Source organism: Trichogramma pretiosum, unplaced genomic scaffold (assembly GCF_000599845.2).
Source record: "Trichogramma pretiosum strain Unisexual culture from Peru unplaced genomic scaffold, Tpre_2.0 scaffold52, whole genome shotgun sequence".
In the NCBI taxonomy this organism is placed as follows: domain Eukaryota; kingdom Metazoa; phylum Arthropoda; class Insecta; order Hymenoptera; family Trichogrammatidae; genus Trichogramma; species Trichogramma pretiosum.
The window spans coordinates 1,105,829-1,125,203 of NW_019641695.1; the positions used below are offsets into that span (position 1 = coordinate 1,105,829).

The following is a 19,375-nucleotide window of genomic DNA, read 5'->3' on the forward strand; positions in this document are numbered from 1 at the left end:
ACTGTAGGGCATACTTTTTTGACTTTAATGTTTACTACTATGCTAACACATTCATTATAAAAAGTAGGAATAATTTTATATTGCATGCCATGTTTTTATATGAATTCCAAATTTATAACTCACCGTAAAAAACACAATCACTATTTATACAATTCTCACTCACTTATGTACATTTAAAAAATGTATCCTTATTGTGCTATCTCACGCAGTGATACCACCGCCGTGATCACCTCCGATATTACCTGAATGACTTAAAAATGCTAAATGGCCTTTAGGACATTTGTTAGCATAGTGACCCTTCCTACTACATTTGTAACAAGTAACTTCTTCAAGTGGTTTCTGAGGACCTCTTTGGCCTGGCTCTCTGGGTTGATGACCAGGCCTATGATGATGAAATGAAGGTGGAGGAAAATGAATTGGATGATGAGGGGGTTGTCCACCTTCATGACGCGCAGCTTCTTGTCTTTCCATTTCTTGACGTGCATGCTGCTCACGCATCTCAGCTGGCATTTTATTACAATAAATGGCTTTGTGACCACTTTCTCCACAAAAATGACATGTGATCATAACTTTTTTTCCCTCTTTTGGCTGAAGTTCTTGCAAAGCAGGTAGTTCAAATCGAGGACTGATAATAATTTTTCATCAATTAATTAATTATGTCTCATTTAAAAAAAACGTATATAATAATATAATTGAATTGGTTTTAAATACATACTGCATATATTTACACTGAGATCCATCTGGACAGAATCCAGCTACGTAAGTCATGCACAAAACTCTACGAACATGACGGTGCCTGCATAATGGACCATGCCTGCAAAATCCCCGATCATACCAAGGACAGTCTTTAACTTTAGTTTCAGGATCAATGTGGAGAAATGGACATTCTTTGTTGTGGCATGCATCTGCAAGTATAAGTTGCAGTTAGATTTGAAAATAAAGTCACAAAATGTATGAAAATAAACTTACTAAATCTTGAGTAAAAGTAGCATTCAGGCATTTTAGTCATATCATATTCATGTAGAAATTCACATTGATCTCCTTTCTTGCATAAACCACGTAACCAATGTTTACATACAATTGTTCTATCACCTCGAACATGACGGTACGGACAAGCAGCTCCTTTTGTACATGTGCCTTTTGGATAGAATTGGCATACTGCAGCTACCGATTCTACAAAATTGAATGTATTTAGTATTCCATTTCAACAATTAATACTAAAACAAGATCATAACTAAACTAGCAATTTTACTATATAAAAAAATTTAATTTAAATTCAAAAGTACCTTAAGTTTTCATATAATGGGTTTATAAAATATCAGCTATAAAAAATCTAATTTATTATAAGTAAATTTGAGTAAAAATAATGATCAATTGTGTTTTTTTTATATTAGAGTGTGTCTATTTTTATTAACATATTTACACTGTCTTTATTGAATTAATAAAAATTGTGATACAAAAGAATCAAATAAATATTTTCTCCAAAAATTAAACAAATTTCCAAATATATAAATATATATAATCATAATATAATTATATAAAATAAAAATATATATAATTATCTGTGACAACTTGGGATACATGTTTAAGCTGAATAAAGCTTGATACAATTCTGCCCTGTACTTTTGTATACACTTACTTTAACATTAAAACCTGGACTTGACAGTTATATCAATTTTACTGAATTGAAAATTCAAATGGTAAAAGTGCATCTCATGCATATAGTTTGAACTTGCATCTGAGGCCAAAGATCTACTGGATAAAAAAAACCTGATGGAAGTCAGTAGAGCTAATTTTTTAAACCAAACCTTGAGACAGAGCCAAGAATCAATACTTCTTATATCGCTGAGAGCTTGTGGTGCTTTAACTATATATTCAACAATTTTTGAGTATTATAATGGCTAAAACACTTTCAAATAATGTACAAAAGAAAGGCAATAATGCAAATTTTGAAAAATTTTTTTTCAACTATTAGCAAATATTCAGTAAAACTTAATATGAATATTTAAGATACCTTTAAGCACTTAGGAGTTAAAGCATAATAGAATAGTAGAGAAATTCAAGTATAGTAAATTGAAGGTTATGTCTATGTTCATTTTCAAAGTATTTCTAATTATTTAATCATTATGATTTAAAAACGATACTAACTGTCCATGCCGTTGAAAGGCAGTGGAAGAGCCCCATACTGTTCTTCAAGAGCAATTTCTATATCAAATTTAAAATTGTCAACGTTCGCTACGATACACTCCATTTTTCGTATTCTGTGTGTATGTACACTAAGCCAAACAACACTATAATATGTATGCTTGATGCCAAAGAAATGTATTATTTCATACAACACAAATAACTAGCACTTGGAACTGTGTGAGTGAAGGTTCTGCTAGTGAAGTATAGGGCATGGTGTGTTGTGATTCAGAAAAACTTATAGGTAGACCATCCTTAATCATACTTGTTCCCTACTTTACCATCTCAAATACATGCAATTAAAAATTAAATTTATACTAACAAGTAGCAAGTTCAAAAAAGTGAAATATCGTCATTAATGTTTTTATTACAATTGGTTATAGCGCAACATCGCTCATCAACCATAATTTTTTTGTACATAATTCGTTTTGGAAAATTGTACGATTTTCTATCGCACCAATAACGTTTATCATCATTCACTATTATCGTTTACGCTAACCGTAGAGTTATATACGGTTGTACTTTTTGACATGTGTAACGCGCCCACAAAATGACGATGTTTCTTCGTGACTTATAAAACTTTTCAATTTAAAGGATGACAGGAAATAACAACCTTGGATATTTATTTTTTAATTTAAGCTTTATTCATAGAATGATTATTAAGTACTAGCCCGACTTTCAGCGCGCTGCTCGCGCTCTCTTCTTTCTTATCCTACTTTACCATTTTTTAATATTTAAAATAGAAAAATAAGATAAACGAAGATTATGGTATAAACTGTAAACATCAAAATTAGTCTCAAGCCGTCAATAGATTAATATTCCAATTTTTCAACTTACTACAACACTCGTATTTGCGCGCCAGTAAACAATTGCAAGCTACTGAACAACCAATCACAGAGCTTATAAACTGCTCACGCTTAAAACCTCACCACTCTTATTGAATAGGAACCACTCTTATTGAATAGGATATAACTTAAACATTTTTCGCGGTATCAATAGTCTTTATTTTTACTTGAAAGTATTGAAATTAAACAAATTATTATTATTATTGGAATTTAAAAATATGTCAAAAGTATAAAAAATGTTATATAAGAGTTGAATAACTAAAATTATTAAATTCTTAACAGTTATTTATTATAACATTTATATAACTTTTTTTCGTAAAGTTGACAGTTATCGAGTTAAAAATTGTCGAAATCATTTTATGACTTTCAGGTATTCGGGAGTCATATTTATGATCTCCATGTTTAATTTCGTAATTACAATTATTCAACAATAAAGTATACATGTCATGGACTTTTTTTATGCTAAAATTTGATTCTGACACCAACTTCAAAAAGCACGTTAAATTTTACATTTGAAGTGATGCCCCAAAAGATTTTTAAACAATTTTAAGTTGATGTAATAGATCGCTAAAGATGTTGTTCAGAAATGAACAATTCAGGCGTTAAAGGGTTAAATGTTTAGGGTTAAAAATTTTTACTCAAATAGTTTTTCCCCCTAACTCGCATTGACAATCAAAGAATCCGATTTTTTTTCAACTTTCAACATGATTATACCTCATGTTATCGCTCATTGCGTTATGATAAAAAATATAGCATGCAACTGGTACGGTTGTCAATCTTGCAATCGCATCGCTGCAATCCCAAAACTCACGCACACAATTCACATGGATGAGAATTGAGAAATTGAATTGTTCATAGTCAATACCATCGATAGGTAAGAGAAAAATAGTTCCTGTGGTTTTTTTGTTAAAAAATCAAATTTTGAGAAGTGATACATGGCAAATAATTGCAACTTTCAATTTGATATAGCTCCAACTGGTGCGCTTTTGGTATGTTATAGTCCATAGAAAACGAGCCCCGAAGCCGAAATACTAGGCCCCAATATCTCACATACCTCAAATCATAAGGAAGTCCGTTTTTTTTCGATACCGATTCCGAAGCCATTTAGGACTTTAAAAATCTAAAAAAGCGATAGAAAACGAAGAGCCTCGTGCGCAGGCTTATTGGTAAATTTTTGAATCTATCCCGTTTTAACATAAAACTAAAGATGGTTTTGCTACTCAAGTTTATTAAGATTTTTGAGGATTTAGGGTAGCTAGTACACTTCATTTAATAAAAATATTTTCGTTGTGCCTCATTTTCTTAGAGAGCAGTATTACTTTAAATTTCCAAACCAAGGGTAGGGGGGGCTAGGCTAGGGTTTCTGTTCACACTATTCAAATGCATATGATGTAATGATGTCGAGGTAATTTTATTTTTTACATTGTTTGCAGTAACAAATATTTTTATTTTTATTTTCATTTTATAAAAAAAATTCATTCGATTAGGCTTCATAGTACTATACTGTTTAAAAAGCTGGCAGCAAGGTCGGCTCGAAGTGGTGCCTTTCTGCTCTGAGTTGTCGAAATCCACTAGAATAATTAATGAGAAAATGTACTCAAAATATTCATAAAATGCACCAACAGCGTCAGCCTGAGTTATTTTATAAATGTTCTATGCAAACGAAATGAGCGTATACATAGATATCACCTAGACATTAAATAAATTCGTAAAGACTATCAAAGAATAATTTGCGTGTACAACGCCTTTTATTGCAACATGCCTGTGTAGCGCGGGATGTTCTATTTCTAATTCTAATATATTTACAGAGACTGCATCAAACGAGGTGCTTTTGTTTTTTTCAATTCTTTATAACTAGATAGAGTTTTCAAAACATTTGGATTCTTGAAATAAAAATTTATATAAAACTGGAACTTAATTATTAATTATTATTAATAATAATTTAACATTAAAATTTATATGAAGATAATTTAGAAGAAAATTTGCTCAAGTTTTGACAATTCAAGTGCAATAATTATCACTTGTTTTTTGCGTGCTCGCCTTTATTCATGTAGACGAATATTTATTTCTTAAATTTAGTTTCAAAATAAGTTATTTCTTGTTTCATTTCATATAATACAAAAAATACGATGTGAAAAATTCCTCAATTCAATAAACTTCAAAATTTTCTCTATAAATAAATTTAATTCAAAATTATTTTATAATCGTTTTTTCATTTTACATGCAATCTATGCCGATAGATTCCGTGTGGATTTTGTGTAGATAATTCACGTAGAAATCCACACAAATTTTTTCAACCGGGATAATTTTCTATGGTAGTATTATTGCATAGGTGCAGAAATAGAGCTATAAAAATGTCACATACAATTCTAATTAAGCATACAGTTTTTCCATGGTATTTATTTGTGAATAATAAGTGAATTTAATTAGTTTTGATTGAATAAAGTATTAAACTATTATCACGAAAATAAAAAAATGCTAAATTCAAATGTTTATGTTTATATGGAGAGTTTAGTGCATTAAATAAATTTTTAAAATGACGTTATCGATAGTTTTGACTTTTATAAAGCAGTAATGTTAAAAGTCTTAGGTTTTTAGTTATAGTAATTGTTAATAGATCTTTTATCCATGTGCATTAATTTTTTTGGTCAACTACAATATGAGTAAGCTCATTTTTCAACTTGTTAACTTTGATTTTAATTTTTTTTTTATCATAAAAGGTAAGATGGAAAAATAAAGCAGTATCCTTTTTATTTCTCGGAAGTACATTATATTTCATTGGTGTAAGTACAAAAAATGATAAAAGCAGTTGTTATAAATAATTGCTGATAAAAAAAATTAAAATAAGATATGTCTATTTAGTGTTTCATAGAGTTTCTGCGTACACAAGTATATTGTAGTGCGTATTAATGAAATACAAGTTTAAATATTTTTTATTTATACAAAAAACAATATAACACAAAATCTTGTAATCACACTTGTTAGTTTAGTATCAGTCAGAGAGATAGATAGATAGAGAGAAAGAGAGAGAGAGAGAGAGAGAGAGAAAGAGAAGAAAAAGAAGGAAAAGAAACAGAAAAAGAACGAGTGTTGCAAATATATATGTATGAGTATATCTGTGTGCGTGTACATGCACATATATATATATGAGCCAAGAGAAAAAGACGAAATAGAAGAGGAGGTGGAGAAGGAGGTAGAGGAAAGGAAGGCAGAAAGAGAGAGAGAGAGAGAGAGAGAGACGAAATTCCACTGCGGCAGCAGACATTCGCATCACACAATACGCTGCAGTACGATTTGAGATTCGTAAGCGCGCGCTACTCGAAAACGTTGGTGCAAGCAATCGCGCGGCAACTATTCCGACGCATTGTACGACAACGATATCGACGCGCGATCGCTCGCGGGAGCTCGAGGTTGCATCCGAGCAGCAAGAAGGCGAGGAAATCGAAAGAGGAAGAGAGAGAGTGAGAAATTGTCACCTTTTCATCCAATCTCGCCAAGAAAGGGAAAAAGTGAAGAGGGTTGCTTTTACGATATAATGAACATGCAAAGATGTGGCGGCTCGTGTAGTAGGCAGCCGGCAGCGATATCAGTGAAAAAAGTGGCGCGAGACCGGCACGCGACGATTTTGATTGGTCGAGTCAGCGATCCTTAAAAAGCTCCGCGTGCATACGTACACGGCAGAGGATACGCATCAGCTACGTCAGAGCGTGGACGATCGACGGATGGCCATGTCGATCGAGTGACACCTTCGAAAGCGTCCAAGCGCGAGTGCGGCTAATTTCGTTGGACGCGCACTAGCGAATCGCTCATGATCATCGGTGCAAGTGCGCGTTTCATGTGAATCAAGTCCAAGTGTCAGCGAATCGTGGCCCGTAGAGAGAGAGAGAGAGAGAGTACGGATCGTTTCACGAGCCCCGGCACGTGTATCGATTAGACGCGACGAAAGAAAGGGAAAATCAAAAAAGGAGCACAAGTGCCGCTGTGGATATTCTGTGGTGTGCTCCGATACGTACGAGGCAAGGGCTGGCGCGCAAACCTCGCGTGTCTATTGCGCGCTTGAAGGTAGCCGCGCGGCCTCGTGCGGCCCAGTCTACCTACGGAAGCTCGCCTGCTCTTAGTTCGCCACGATAGTGTGTATCGGCTCGACGCCGACAACTCGCTCATCTAAATATACACTTACGTACACACATACACACACACACACACACACACACACACATACACGCACACAATACACAACAGGCACCCACACAAAACGCACTTATACGCCAGCGAAAAACACATACATGCTCACGATTTATCCGACCAGTATAGAAATATATTATCTAAAATAAATTTGAGTGCGACCGAAGTGGAGTGCAATATTAGTGTGTGGAGCTGAGAAAGAAATTTGTGAAATCAAACTTTTTTTCATAATTTAATCGACGCAAGTGAATTTCTACGAACGAAAGAACGAACGAACGAACGAAAGAAACCAGCTGTCGCGACGGCAGAACAGATTAATTCATAACGGTGAGTGCCATTATTTTTAGCGTTAATAAAAGACATATCTTCTTTCTATACATTTTAAATATATGCTGCATGTGTGAGCGTTTAAATATATAATACGTAGATATATACCCAAGAAACATTTGCGTTGTGAGTTGTGACGATGGGCTTTGCGACTTTTAGTCGCAAAGGGGACTCTTTCTCATCTTTTTCTTCTTCATCTTCTCTCGATGTAATATATTGCCATCCGTCGCCTATGTTATAATACACACTTTAGTCCGGAGCGAGAAAAATGCCTGGAAGCCGCGAGTCGAACGCGTCGCCGTCGTCGTCGTGTTTGTACGCGAGCTGCTGTTCAATCGTCCATTGCACACGCGGACCTCGCATTCCTCGGGGGGAGGGAAAAACTTTTCCAATTGCGCGAGCCAGAGTGGACGATGAATTTACGAGTTTTCATCGGCTTGCCTGATTGACCGTATAAATGAGTCAATTGTCGTGCGACCATCATCGATGCCCTCATCGTCGCATGCCATGCAAATTTGTCGACCAGATAACGAGGTGCGGCCGGCAAGTGGCCCTGCCAGCACCATATCTCGCCCTCCAACTTTTCTTTTTCAGCCTTTTTCGTCAAAGTTCAAGCACTCGAGGCGCGCGTCATTTCTCATGGCATCCGTCGACGAAAGAAAGAAGAGAGGCAATAAAAAAAAAAAGAAAGAAAGAAAGAAAGAAAGAAAAAGGAAACGTGACCTCCACGATGACAATATGCGCGCGGCACGTTATAAGCGAATGACACAAATCAAGAGCACTTAACCCAGCGTATACTGGATAAAAAATCACGCCACTGCTGCTGTACACATGCATGTAATTCTATTGCCGTAGAGCATGTGTAAGTACACACGCACGTGTGTGTGTGTGTGTGATGTGTGTGAGCGAGCTATTCGAGGCACATAATTAAGCTCCATTCATGCGACGCATCGCGCGGCTAAATTCCAATACCAACTTTGTCCCCTATGATGAGCTCGAGTAATATATATATACACTTGCACACAAGCCGTCTGACGGTATATAATGAATTTTATAATAGAGACGCGCCGCTGACTCGCGTGTGGCTAATTTTCCCTCGAGCGTTTTTGCGCTCGAGCGGCAAGGAGAAAAAACCTTAAGGTGTTGCTCATGGCACGTACACCCCTGACACGTACACAACACTATTATAATTATTATATACTGTAGGCGCCTGATGCGTGTATAATGATGCACAAACACGTTTGCAGCCAAGGTGCGAAAAAGAATCTCGAAAATTTTGGTGCTTCTGCACCTCTTATGTTTCCTCTTATTCGCCTCCTTCGTCGTCGTCGTCGTCTTCTTCTTCTTCTTCTTCTTCTTCTTCTTCTTCTTCTTCTTCTTGGCTACTTTTTTTATCTGGAGGTCTCGTATGTATTGCAATAATATTTCGCAATATATGTATGCTAGATTTAATACTTGATTTTTCTTTTGAAAGATGTTTAAGATTTGCTTCTGTATGCAGCTGCATAAAATCGTTATGATATTTTATTTTGTCAACAACCAATTCGTTTTACATAAAAGAGTAAGTGTAAAGGTAGAATAGTTGATAAAAATAAGCCCATATAACTAAGCGTATGAAGGATTTGTTACGCCTTTATCTATATAAAGATGCGAATAAGCAGCTGCTCCGAGTCCAGCTGTTTAGTATAACAATATAAGCTTGCATAAGTTGGCTTGCGCGCAATAAATTCGTTTCGTTAGAACAACATCATACGAATATCATACGGAAATAGTAGCGGCTTGGTCGAAGCCAGTGCTTTCAAGCAGACGCATATTTTGTGTGCTCCGCAGCTGACTCGTGGGACTCTTCGGGGCACGTGCGCGAGCCGACTACTTTTTCAACAACGACGAAAATTCGCAACTTTGGCCTTCTCGTGTCGATTGATCGAGCTGACGATTGTTTCTCGTACATCAAGATCCCGGTGTAAGACCACGAAAAGCGAGACTGCAGATCATCGTCGCAAAGGGGAAATACGTGTTTTCTAACGCGAGGCAACGAAAGTCGAAGCTACGCACCTAAGACTTGTCATTTTTTCCCCTATACACCGGCGATCTTCTCTATTTGTCTGTCTCGGGGAAACGCGCGTGCTCGATGGACACAAGCTGGCTTCTTGATTCGACTTTTGCCGTAAAGGTATAAATCCGTTTTGCGAATGAGGAATCGTATTTCGTCGCATAGTTGGGCACATTTTGAGCTCCGATGGTCGAGTATGCATCGCTGCCCGCAATGGGATTCGAGACTCGGTTGCAGTGCTCGACAAGTTACACAATTCGTATAAATATCGCCGTAATCTATTAACGTTTCAAGCTCGTTTCCGCCGAGTATTGCTTCCGATCGATCACGCTTTTCATCTCGCGCTGTTACGACCGCAGAACTCGTTTTCTCCGCTGCGAAATTTCTCCCGCGCTTATTACACGCATTATTTTGCTCGATAGCCGCAATTATAAACACCCACGTGGCAATGCGTTTCCGCGCGTTGTTGCACCCTCGCCGGCGAAGCGTCTCGTTTTGTTTTGCTCGTGACAGTACCGTTCGAGATTCGAACGACTCGAGGCCCACGTCGGGCAAATTACGGAACGTCTAGACGCGCATCTGTATAAGAATCATGATCGCGCGCTGTGTCAATTGTACGAGCTCGTGTACACTTGCAATGTTGCCCGCGCGAATGGAACGAGTTGACGCAAAGGCAAATAAGCGTGCGTCGCGCGACCTGCCAATCTTTCTCCGATTAAAAATCAGGTCGTACGCTAATGCACATCCGTAGTGCGCCAGCTGCCGGTTACGTGCCGCCGCTGACACTCCGTCGAGCGGGCAAAAATTCCGAATGCTATTTGGACCCGTATGTAGCAGCAGCAGCGTTGCTTTGCGTAGTGCCGGTCGAACGAGCGTACGCCCTACGCCGAATACTCGTGATTTTTAATTGTCTTTTTCTATCGAGCACGCGCACGAAAAAAACTTTCCTATTGCCCGTCGCATTAACCAGCGGACCACTTTGAATGCAGCGAGTGCAATTCAAACGATTCGGAGGTCGCGTGCGAAGCGCAGCAAAAATAGTAGTTGGGTCACTCGAGCCTGTAACATTTTTAATTTTACTCCATCTTCATTAATAGATTACAAAATATTCACACGCGACTCGCGTCTTAATGAGATGAAAGTGCAGCGATTCGCGAGTCTCTACCGACAGGCTTTGGATGTTGTTTGTCCTTGTTTTTAGCTACCGATCGTCAAGAAAAATCCTTCATACACGTCTTTCATATTTTTGATATTTCGAAATGGCCAATGGCGAAACATTAGTAGTATTGAAATACTAACTTTTTTCCTTTTTTTTTTCTCTCGTTACGAAACTATTGAATCTCTCTCTGGCTAAAAAAAGTGGCGAATTAAACGCGTAGCTCGCGTAAGAGAGCAAGTGCGCAGGCTGAGGATAAGAAGAAAAAATCTCGGCATAAATCATCGCGATGATTGAGCTGCATTCGTGTATTTATGGTCGAGGCAGGTCAATTGAACCAGAAACTTGATACGTCGGACACTCCTCGCGCGAGCAAAGTATAAGGCCCCGCTGCAACATGCGAGTGTGCGCGCATGTGGCTAATAAGCGATAAACTTTAACAAGCTGCACTTAATTTTTATTCTTCTCTCTCGACCGACCCGTGCTGTATTACACGCTATATTATAACCAAACGAGCTCACTTGTAGCCGATAACGCGGAAAAAGTGTGCATCACTTTTATCGATCGATCGATGCGATTCGATAAGTGATTTTCTCGACGTTTGGAAAATACATAGTTTCGTTTCATAATATGCTCGTCGCGTGAAAAACACGCACAGACGCAACAAAGTCACTTTCTTGAAAAATAAATGAGTCGCTTTATCACGTTATAGCCGCGATGTTATTGCTGCTTCATCCTGTTTTCTTTAAATAAATAATAAACAAATGCATAAGTTATAAAGTTCAAACTGGTTTGGCATATATACACATTTGGTTACGGTTGTATAAAATTTTACGCACTCTTGATAATTATTTATATCGATGATCGCGCCAAGAGCTGTATGTACATTGCGCGCGTTGTATATTAAACTTCATATATCTAATTAGGCCTATGGATTTACGGTGTGCCGTATAATGTTTTGCTTAAAACTTTATCGCCAATTTATCCGCTCCATAAGGCACGAAATAATAACGTTAAAAGTCGCTGGACTCGAGATCGCGAGGCAAAAATCGAGCAGCGAAATGAACGAACGATGCCCTAATTGGAGCCGCGCGATAGAACAAAGCAAGAGTTGGAAGAGTAATATAGAGAGCGAGCTTTCGAGATGGAGAAGCTCGATGGGGGCGCGTCGACGTATCGAGAACTCGCAGGCGGTGGTCTCGATTAATACCTTGAAACTCATTACACCGGCCGACAACGTAATAAAAATCTCGCGTCGTCGGCTCGCATACGTACGCGCATACTAATATAATTATAATAAAACACATGCGCAGCCCAGTGACGTGGTGCGTGTGCTTGTGCTTGTGCGCCGCCGACGACGACTACGAGTGATACTCGATTAGGTAGCCAATTATATATTAGCTAGGCAGTAAATAGCCTGTGGCTTGTCTTACGCGCGTCTGGCTATGCACGCCGTGACTCATAGAAAAAGCCCATGCAGGCAGCATTGAGATTGCAAGGCATTTGTACGAGCCTCGGGGGCAAAAAGATACGATTTATCACATTGTACACGAGATTTTCTTTATAGCGACGTGTATAGAGCTCGATACGCGGCTACTCGTGTCCACCAGTCCCCAGCGCGATCGGAGCTTTAAATTTTTGTTGTCATTAGCGAGCCGACCGAGCGACACAGCCCCTCGTCATACCTTTGGATGGCTTCCAAAAAATCAGCCGATTTTGTTTGTGCCCCGACCGGCAGCTCGCATTGACGGATTTATCGATCGAATAGACGACGCGCTGATTCAGTCCACCGAAATTTCGACACTTCTTTCATGTATACTCATCATTTTCTCGCGGCTGGCAAATATTTCTTTTATCGCATTGTTGTTTTCGAATTTACTTTACACGCACCCACGAAAACATACACACACACGCGATACGGACGCCTGTCGTTGTTCGCACACATTCGAGTGCAGTACGCATATACTTTGTACAGCACATACATACAAATGTAACGTAATTATAGCCGGGGGTTTTTTATTGAGAGGTACTCTCTCGCGCGAGATTAAAATCTCGCTATCGAGCAACGATATCGATGTATAAATTCCTTGGCTGTGCACGACACATGCTGCATATTTTTGAGCCCGAGAGTTCGTACAAATTTATTATCGTGTTTGGACATTGTTTTTTTGAGTGCTTAGTGTGTCTTTTCATTCTCGCACGTATGGCTTGGAACGCGCGTGCGTTGATTGTATTTACGATCGCGTTACGAGCGTTCCGACTCGAAGCAACTTCGACTACAAAGTTGGACGGACTGAGAAAGCAGAGCGCCAAGTTGTTATGATTTTTATCGTGGCACGTCGTAAAGCCGCGAGCTCATCTTCGGGAACAGTCGAGTTGCCGACTGAATTTTACTCCGCGACGAGGCGCCGCTCTTATCGTCTATTTCGAGCTCATTTTCACCAACAAAGCTACGATAAACGAGAAAATAGTGACTTTTGACTTTGAATTCGTACGCGACTCGACTCTCTGTGCATAATATGATTTTCGGCCAAAGGAAGTGTCGCGTAAACTTATCTGCGGAAAACGCTCGAACTCGCGCACACGCGCACACGTATTATATACACGGTCGCGAGTTTATTTCGCGTGCTTGACTGGTTTTTCGAGTTTTACTGGCTCGTGCGATTATTCACACTGCGTACATAAGTATCAGAAGTCCTTTTGTCTTTTACCGTTCTCTACTATATGCAATACCGCTAAATTTACATAGATTCTGGTAAATGTGTAGCATGCGAATAAGCCCGAGTCGACGTGACTCGTGGCGAGAGACCACCCTTTCGATCATTTCGCTCGCCCAACTTTTTTGTTTTTGACGCGATTATCCAGAGCTTTGCGAGAATTTTAAAAAATTTGTAAAAATCTTTAGCAACGTAATTACACGAGCCGCGTTGAAACAAAGTAAAAATCAGCTCAATAAACTCAGCTGACTCAGCTGCAGAAAATTTCGACTCGTCAGGTATCGGAGTTTAAATGTGTGAATCGGCACTGATCAGACTCATTGAGAGGCACATACAATGCGATGTTCCGTGGAATTAGCGACGGCGTATTCTAGTTGCGCGAGTCAAAACACAAAAATCGAATTGAAAAAGAATCGCCAGCAAATCCATTAAACGAGCCAGCTCAACGTTTCGCTGTAAAAAGACTGCGAGCGGCTCTAACAAGGGCAATTAAAAATTCTTTTGAAATCGATCGATCGGCTGATTTAAAGCTTCCGTCGCTGATGCGCGGAGCATTTAAATTGATATAAAAAAAGGCAAAAATGCCCGTGAAGGAAAAGCAATGCGTAGAAATTCGGAGTATTCGAGGTCGAACAATGCGAGCTTGTGCTCGAGAGCCGAGCCACCCGAACGGCGGAGCGTGTCAATGTGCCTGCGGTACAACATCAAACTTGGCACATGCCCGTGTGTCTCCTGTTCATAAACAATCGGTTTAAATACGCCTTCTCATTGTCTGATCTTTTGCCGAGTGCAGTTTAGTTTCATTCGCGAGTATGCATGTACAGTTGCGAGTATGTGTCGTATACTAGTGTCGTACGCTGCCTAGAGTAAACAATAAACGACGCAGTCTAACGTTCCGTTACATATACAAGGCATAGGCACAAAGTAGCAGAAGTAGTAGTAGTTGTAGTAGTAGTAGTAGTACGGTGCGGTATAGGCATATAGGCAAGCCTCGTCGGAGCCGTTTTGCAACTGAAACCTCTGTAAACGTTTATGTAGATGCTTTATAGAGGGAAATTTTCGCGCAAAATCTTGGCAACTTTCATTTTTCGTCCCATTCCCCCGGGCTGCCGACGGCGCGCGCCTCCAGCGAGTATCGCTTCGACGTCGGCCGCAGACAAAAAGCAATCTGTACGTCGGCGCGTCGAGATGCCGTTCGCGACGATTGTATCTCGGTATAGAGCGGAGGATGTCGCTCGAGTCGAGGAGGGACGTAAAAAAGTCGAGTATTGAAACTCGAGACAATGAAGGATCGCTCCGGCTGCGCGACAATACTGCGACAGTTGCCTCGAGCGAGAAGCAGCACCTTGGGACAAGTCGATAATGGATGAGATGGCCTGACGCGAGTCTCCTCTAGTGTTGACAAATTTTCATCGGCTGAAAATGAGAAAAAGTTGAGAAACGAGCATACGCGAATGTATGTTTTTAAAACGAATAACGGTACCGTTTGTTGCCACCGTTGTTCCGAGGAGCTGTTACGCGTGCTACGCGTCAATCGCCAAAATGTCTGCTCTGGCAATGATAATTCTGCAAAGAATACCGCGGACTATATATCAGCAGCGCAGTACGCGGATCGCTCAATCTCGGCGAATCAGCGCAGAAAAGTTGACGCGGAAAAGATACGCACTATCATTCGTATACGCTGAGGTGGCAGCGAATTTTTCATGTGAAACATCTTTATTTTTTATAGAGATTCGTAGCCGTAGCACGACAATCTCCGACTGGCGTATTTATCTGGTTATCTTTGAGTCAGCGAGCTGCCAACTTTTCAGCGCGTCAACGCGAGTCTTGCGAGACATCGATACGATAAAACGACGGAATCGCGTCGAAAAGCTTCGCAAGCTCGCTCGTACATGGTGGGTATCGGACGCGTGATAAGACGCTGCATAATTATGCGTATCGGCCAGGGCGCCGCGTCGTCATCCGCGTCGATGCGCGTCCAGACTTGGCCGGGTGCAATGGGACGATTTAACGTCGCATCGAATTACAGTCGGACGGACGCAGCTAAGATCGAAGGATGCGCGCGCCTCCTTGTCTTGACAAAGAGAAACGAGTTTCGTGATCGTTTATACGCGCGCCACATCATATAAGGTGTCCTGCAGTACAGCATTTCCTCGCGCCCCCTTTTACATTCGACGTTTTTCCTGCTAATTGGCTCCCATCGCGCGCTATCGTATCTATCGTGATCTATCGGCGGAGGCCGCGATTTCGTAATTGCACAAAAAACGCGGAGAATAATTATAGGATTACTTACGAGACAACTGCTCTAAATATCTGAAATATTCGCATTAAAGCTAGGCGAAACGTTGACTGCGCTCCGCGCCGAGAGTATAATAAATGTAATACGTTGGCCCGTTGTGCCGTTAACGTCCGAAGAGCGAAAGATAAAAGACTGGGCTGGGTTGGGTTGCGGCCGCGTGTAGCATAATTAATAGACGAAAATAGGCGACGCCGGCGCTTGTACAGCGCCTATGCTGTATACGCGCGCATCGCAGCCCAGCCGAGACGTTCGTCTCGCGCTTAATTAAGCCGCTGATGTTTACCGCGTGCGAGCGTGAGAGACACTGTCGTTCCACTGCGCGAGCTTTGCTCTTTTTGGCCCTTGCAAATTGCAATATATTTATATATGTTGTAACCTGGACGTTGCGCCGAGTAATTTCTGCTACGATCGATCGAGCGACTCGAAAAGACCATTGATAATCGGATCAGTTCCTATTCGAAGATCGATCCTGTATAATTGATGGCCGAAGAGACAAAATTAAATGTAAACACATTACATTGGGAGACGCGAGCACGAGGAGCCGCGAATGCAGCACTCGACGCCTCGATTCGACGTAACTGCATCTGTAAAAGCGCATGCATACACTTACACAGGCAGAAATGCACTCGGCACTCAGAGCCGTATAAGTAGACTTTCGCGCGATTCTCACGCAAAGATGATGATGGGGCGCTTGATTAATTTGCATACGAGCTATAAGCACGTACGACCTCAAATGCGAACGTCAAAGAAAAACGATGAAGATATCTGCGCGCGTCCATACACTCGCGTCGTGCTCGCCTGTGCGTGAGTAAATATTTTGCAGCTCGAAAAGCTCGCAGGCTTTTTCCCTGAATTTCTCGCGCTCGTTTGTACGACTGCTGCTGCTGCTGGCAGTGGCAAGGACCACCTACACTATGAACGGTGCACGCAACCAATTGCCTTTCGGCACAGGCGCGCACATAAAACCCACATGTACGGACTTTAACGTAGGACGTTCGGCAATTGCCCAGAATGTGCAGTTCGACTGTTGTATTATATGTATAAATCATGTTCTATCTACCTCTCCTCTATACGTTCGTTCGGCTGCCGCTTAACCTTTCTCGCTTCCTTCTTTCTTTTTTGCTTTCGGTCAGCAACTAGAAAAGAGGCGGAACATCAAATGTGGACGCCGCCCGATGTCATAACTCGATTGGACCAACATTTATGGGAGGTTTCTTCTTTTTTACGAGACCAGGTCGTTCTCAACTTTTACCGACTGCCGTAAGCCAGTCATTACAAGCCTGTCCTGTAGTGACCGCTTTATATACAAAACCATCTTGTAAAACCATCTTATTATGACAAGTTTATAGAGTATGTTTGGCTTGGATTATTTGATGGTCAGCGTTTTTTCACTGTCTTGTCACCTTGTCATAGAACATGTGTTTCTGAAATTCCAAATGTCCATCGAGTCAAAATGGATATAAATAGAGCCTTGCCGAACTTGCTCGTATACTCGCATCAAGAATTGATTTATTTATTTGTTATGCCCGTCGCTGAATATCAAAATAAAGCTCACGATATGCCTTAAAATATTAGAATTTTGGAAAAATGCGAAAAATGCTCTTATAATGCATCGTCATGCGAAATCGTCAGAAATATTTGACGTTATTTTTAGTTTCGATAACGATCACGTGTACTCCGAAATAATTCAATTTTCAAGAGTTTATTCACGACTGCGGACTAGCAAGAGATCCGAGCACTAATATAGCAGTGCGCAATCTAACGCGCCACATCCATGTCGACATTTCGAAAAGAGAAGAAGGTTATACCAAGATTTCGCTAATATCACGCCAAGCCGAGGCGGCTATAGCTTGGAAAATCAAATTAACGCTGGAAAGGCATTCGTCGCTTACATTACCGCAGGCTCGGCTGATTCACGATATATAGGATAATTCAGCGCGTTTGAAAATCCATAAACAGATGTTGAACTCCATAGGAGCGAGTAACCATATGCTGACACGTTTTTCTCCCGCTTAGCAGCGAATAAATTTAAAATAAAGGAAAAAAACAGAAAAACGCTCGATTATATTGCATTTTTATGATAATTTTATGACTTGTTGCATGTTTTACCGCATAATTATATTAAAAGGCAAATAAACGCGCGAATAAAGAAAAAAAGCGCGTGTTCCCGTTAATAATATCGAGTACAAATAAACTATTGTAGCATGTAGATTTTAGCATACTTGCGGAGTATCTCCCGTCTCTGTCTCTCTCTCAGCGTATTATTTAACGAAAGAGAAGCGACGACGTTAATAGCGTCAACAAAGTTATTAATGCGCGGATCGAGCGACACGTCGCTGAGCAGCGCGGCGGCCTCCGATCGCCGAGTGCAGATTTTTTTCGCGTTATTATTACGCGCGATTTATTATGACTCGGCGATCGATGCATTCAGATGTATCGTCACGAGTCCCAGCACGTAGGCACCTTTTATTTATGTGCCGATCCGCTCGCAAGGAAAGAAGTAAAAGTCGAGCCTCGAGTTTTTGGCATTCGAGGCGGGCCCGAGGCTCGAGCAGCATTATCAATCAGGGTGCAAATTCAGCAACGACGCGCTGTGCGGTAAACGCGGGTCGGGGCCAGCTCGTGCCTCGCACGACACAGATAGCATCGTCTGCAGGCCGCGCGCCGAGACGCGACTTTCTTGCTTCGTTCTCGCGCCTTTCGCGCGAAACGCCTCGGCCGCGTGCAGCGGCTCTCCGGCGAACTCTCGTTTTCCTTTGAAGATTTTCCGCGGCCGAGCTCGTGCGCCATATACGTAACCGAGCCTCGTTTGCGCGTCTATTTAAAAATCTACTTAGAAATCAAATTTACGAGCTTTTATCTTCGCGGCATTATGATAAATATATCTCTACCGTATATAATAATACAGTATATATGTAATAGGCACGCGCGAACGCGCATCATACGGGCCGTTTAAATGCCTCCTCGTCTGATTGATAGCGCCTCACAGATAGAAATGTTTTACACCCGACTCGGCCTGTTCAATTTTCATTTCGTTTTATTCGTGACTCGGACGCGTGTCAGAAATTTGCGCGTACGCTTTTTGTGCGCGGGACATGTGATTCGAGACATGCGCGACTTCCGCGCCTTCGATCGATTAAAATAGCAGCGGCAGCAGCCACACGAGAGATTACGAAAATCATTGGCGCACCATTAATCCTCGGGGAGCCTTAATACAGCTTGCAGTTAATCTCGCGGCGCACGATGTTTATCCGGCCGTTTTTGATTTATCGCCGTGCTTCGTATTTCGTTCGAATCGAGCCAGATGCGCGCACCGGCCACTTGCCGTTCGATCGAGAGCTTGCGAGCGATTTGCATTCTGACCGATGGCAAGTGCCATTCCAGCCAATCGCATTTTGAGAGTAACCAAGTCACAATGGCCTGTCTGCTCCCCTCCGGTCTCGCTTAAAGCAACTTTTTTTCCCTTCCTCCCAGCCCAGAGTCATATATTTCGACTTGTACGATAAGATAAAACAATTGCGATATATAGACATTAATTATATTACGAGCATCTAAAACATTTGAACCTACTATTGATTGGGGTTGATAGGCATCGCGCTCGAGTGGCAA

The 19,375-nt window shown here is 40.9% G+C and overlaps 2 protein-coding genes across 3 annotated transcripts in view; one reads left to right on the forward strand and one right to left on the reverse strand.

Annotated features, from left to right (window-relative positions):
- Positions 1 to 46: 46 nt before the first annotated feature.
- LOC106650721 (cleavage and polyadenylation specificity factor subunit 4) lies at positions 47 to 2,403 on the reverse strand. The gene is made up of 4 exons (XM_014368896.2): positions 2,149 to 2,403; positions 970 to 1,173; positions 716 to 905; positions 47 to 625 (listed from the first exon to the last, which is right to left on the reverse strand). Exons 1-4 carry the CDS (start codon positions 2,249 to 2,251, stop codon positions 202 to 204), a joined length of 921 nt encoding a protein of 306 aa, XP_014224382.1. The 5' UTR covers positions 2,252 to 2,403; the 3' UTR covers positions 47 to 201.
- Positions 2,404 to 6,309: 3,906 nt separating this feature from the next.
- The window catches only part of LOC106650740, a 51,018-nt gene continuing 37,952 nt past the window's right edge, over positions 6,310 to 19,375 (forward strand). For both annotated transcript variants that reach the window (XM_014368924.2, XM_023462024.1), the window contains exon 1: positions 6,310 to 7,541. The gene's annotated coding sequence lies outside the window, so the exon portion shown is untranslated. The remainder of the gene's footprint in view (positions 7,542 to 19,375) is intronic.

Excerpts from the sequence above, each read along its gene's own strand:
- LOC106650721 (XM_014368896.2), bottom strand. The coding sequence starts at position 2,251 with ATGGAGTGTATCGTAGCGAACGTTGACAATTTTAAATTTGATATAGAA. Across the intron at positions 1,174-2,148 it reads GCCTTTCAACGGCATGGACA|AATCGGTAGCTGCAGTATGC; the intron begins GTTAGTATCGTT and ends TCAATTTTGTAG. Across the intron at positions 626-715 it reads TCTCAGTGTAAATATATGCA|TCCTCGATTTGAACTACCTG; the intron begins GTATGTATTTAA and ends AATTATTATCAG.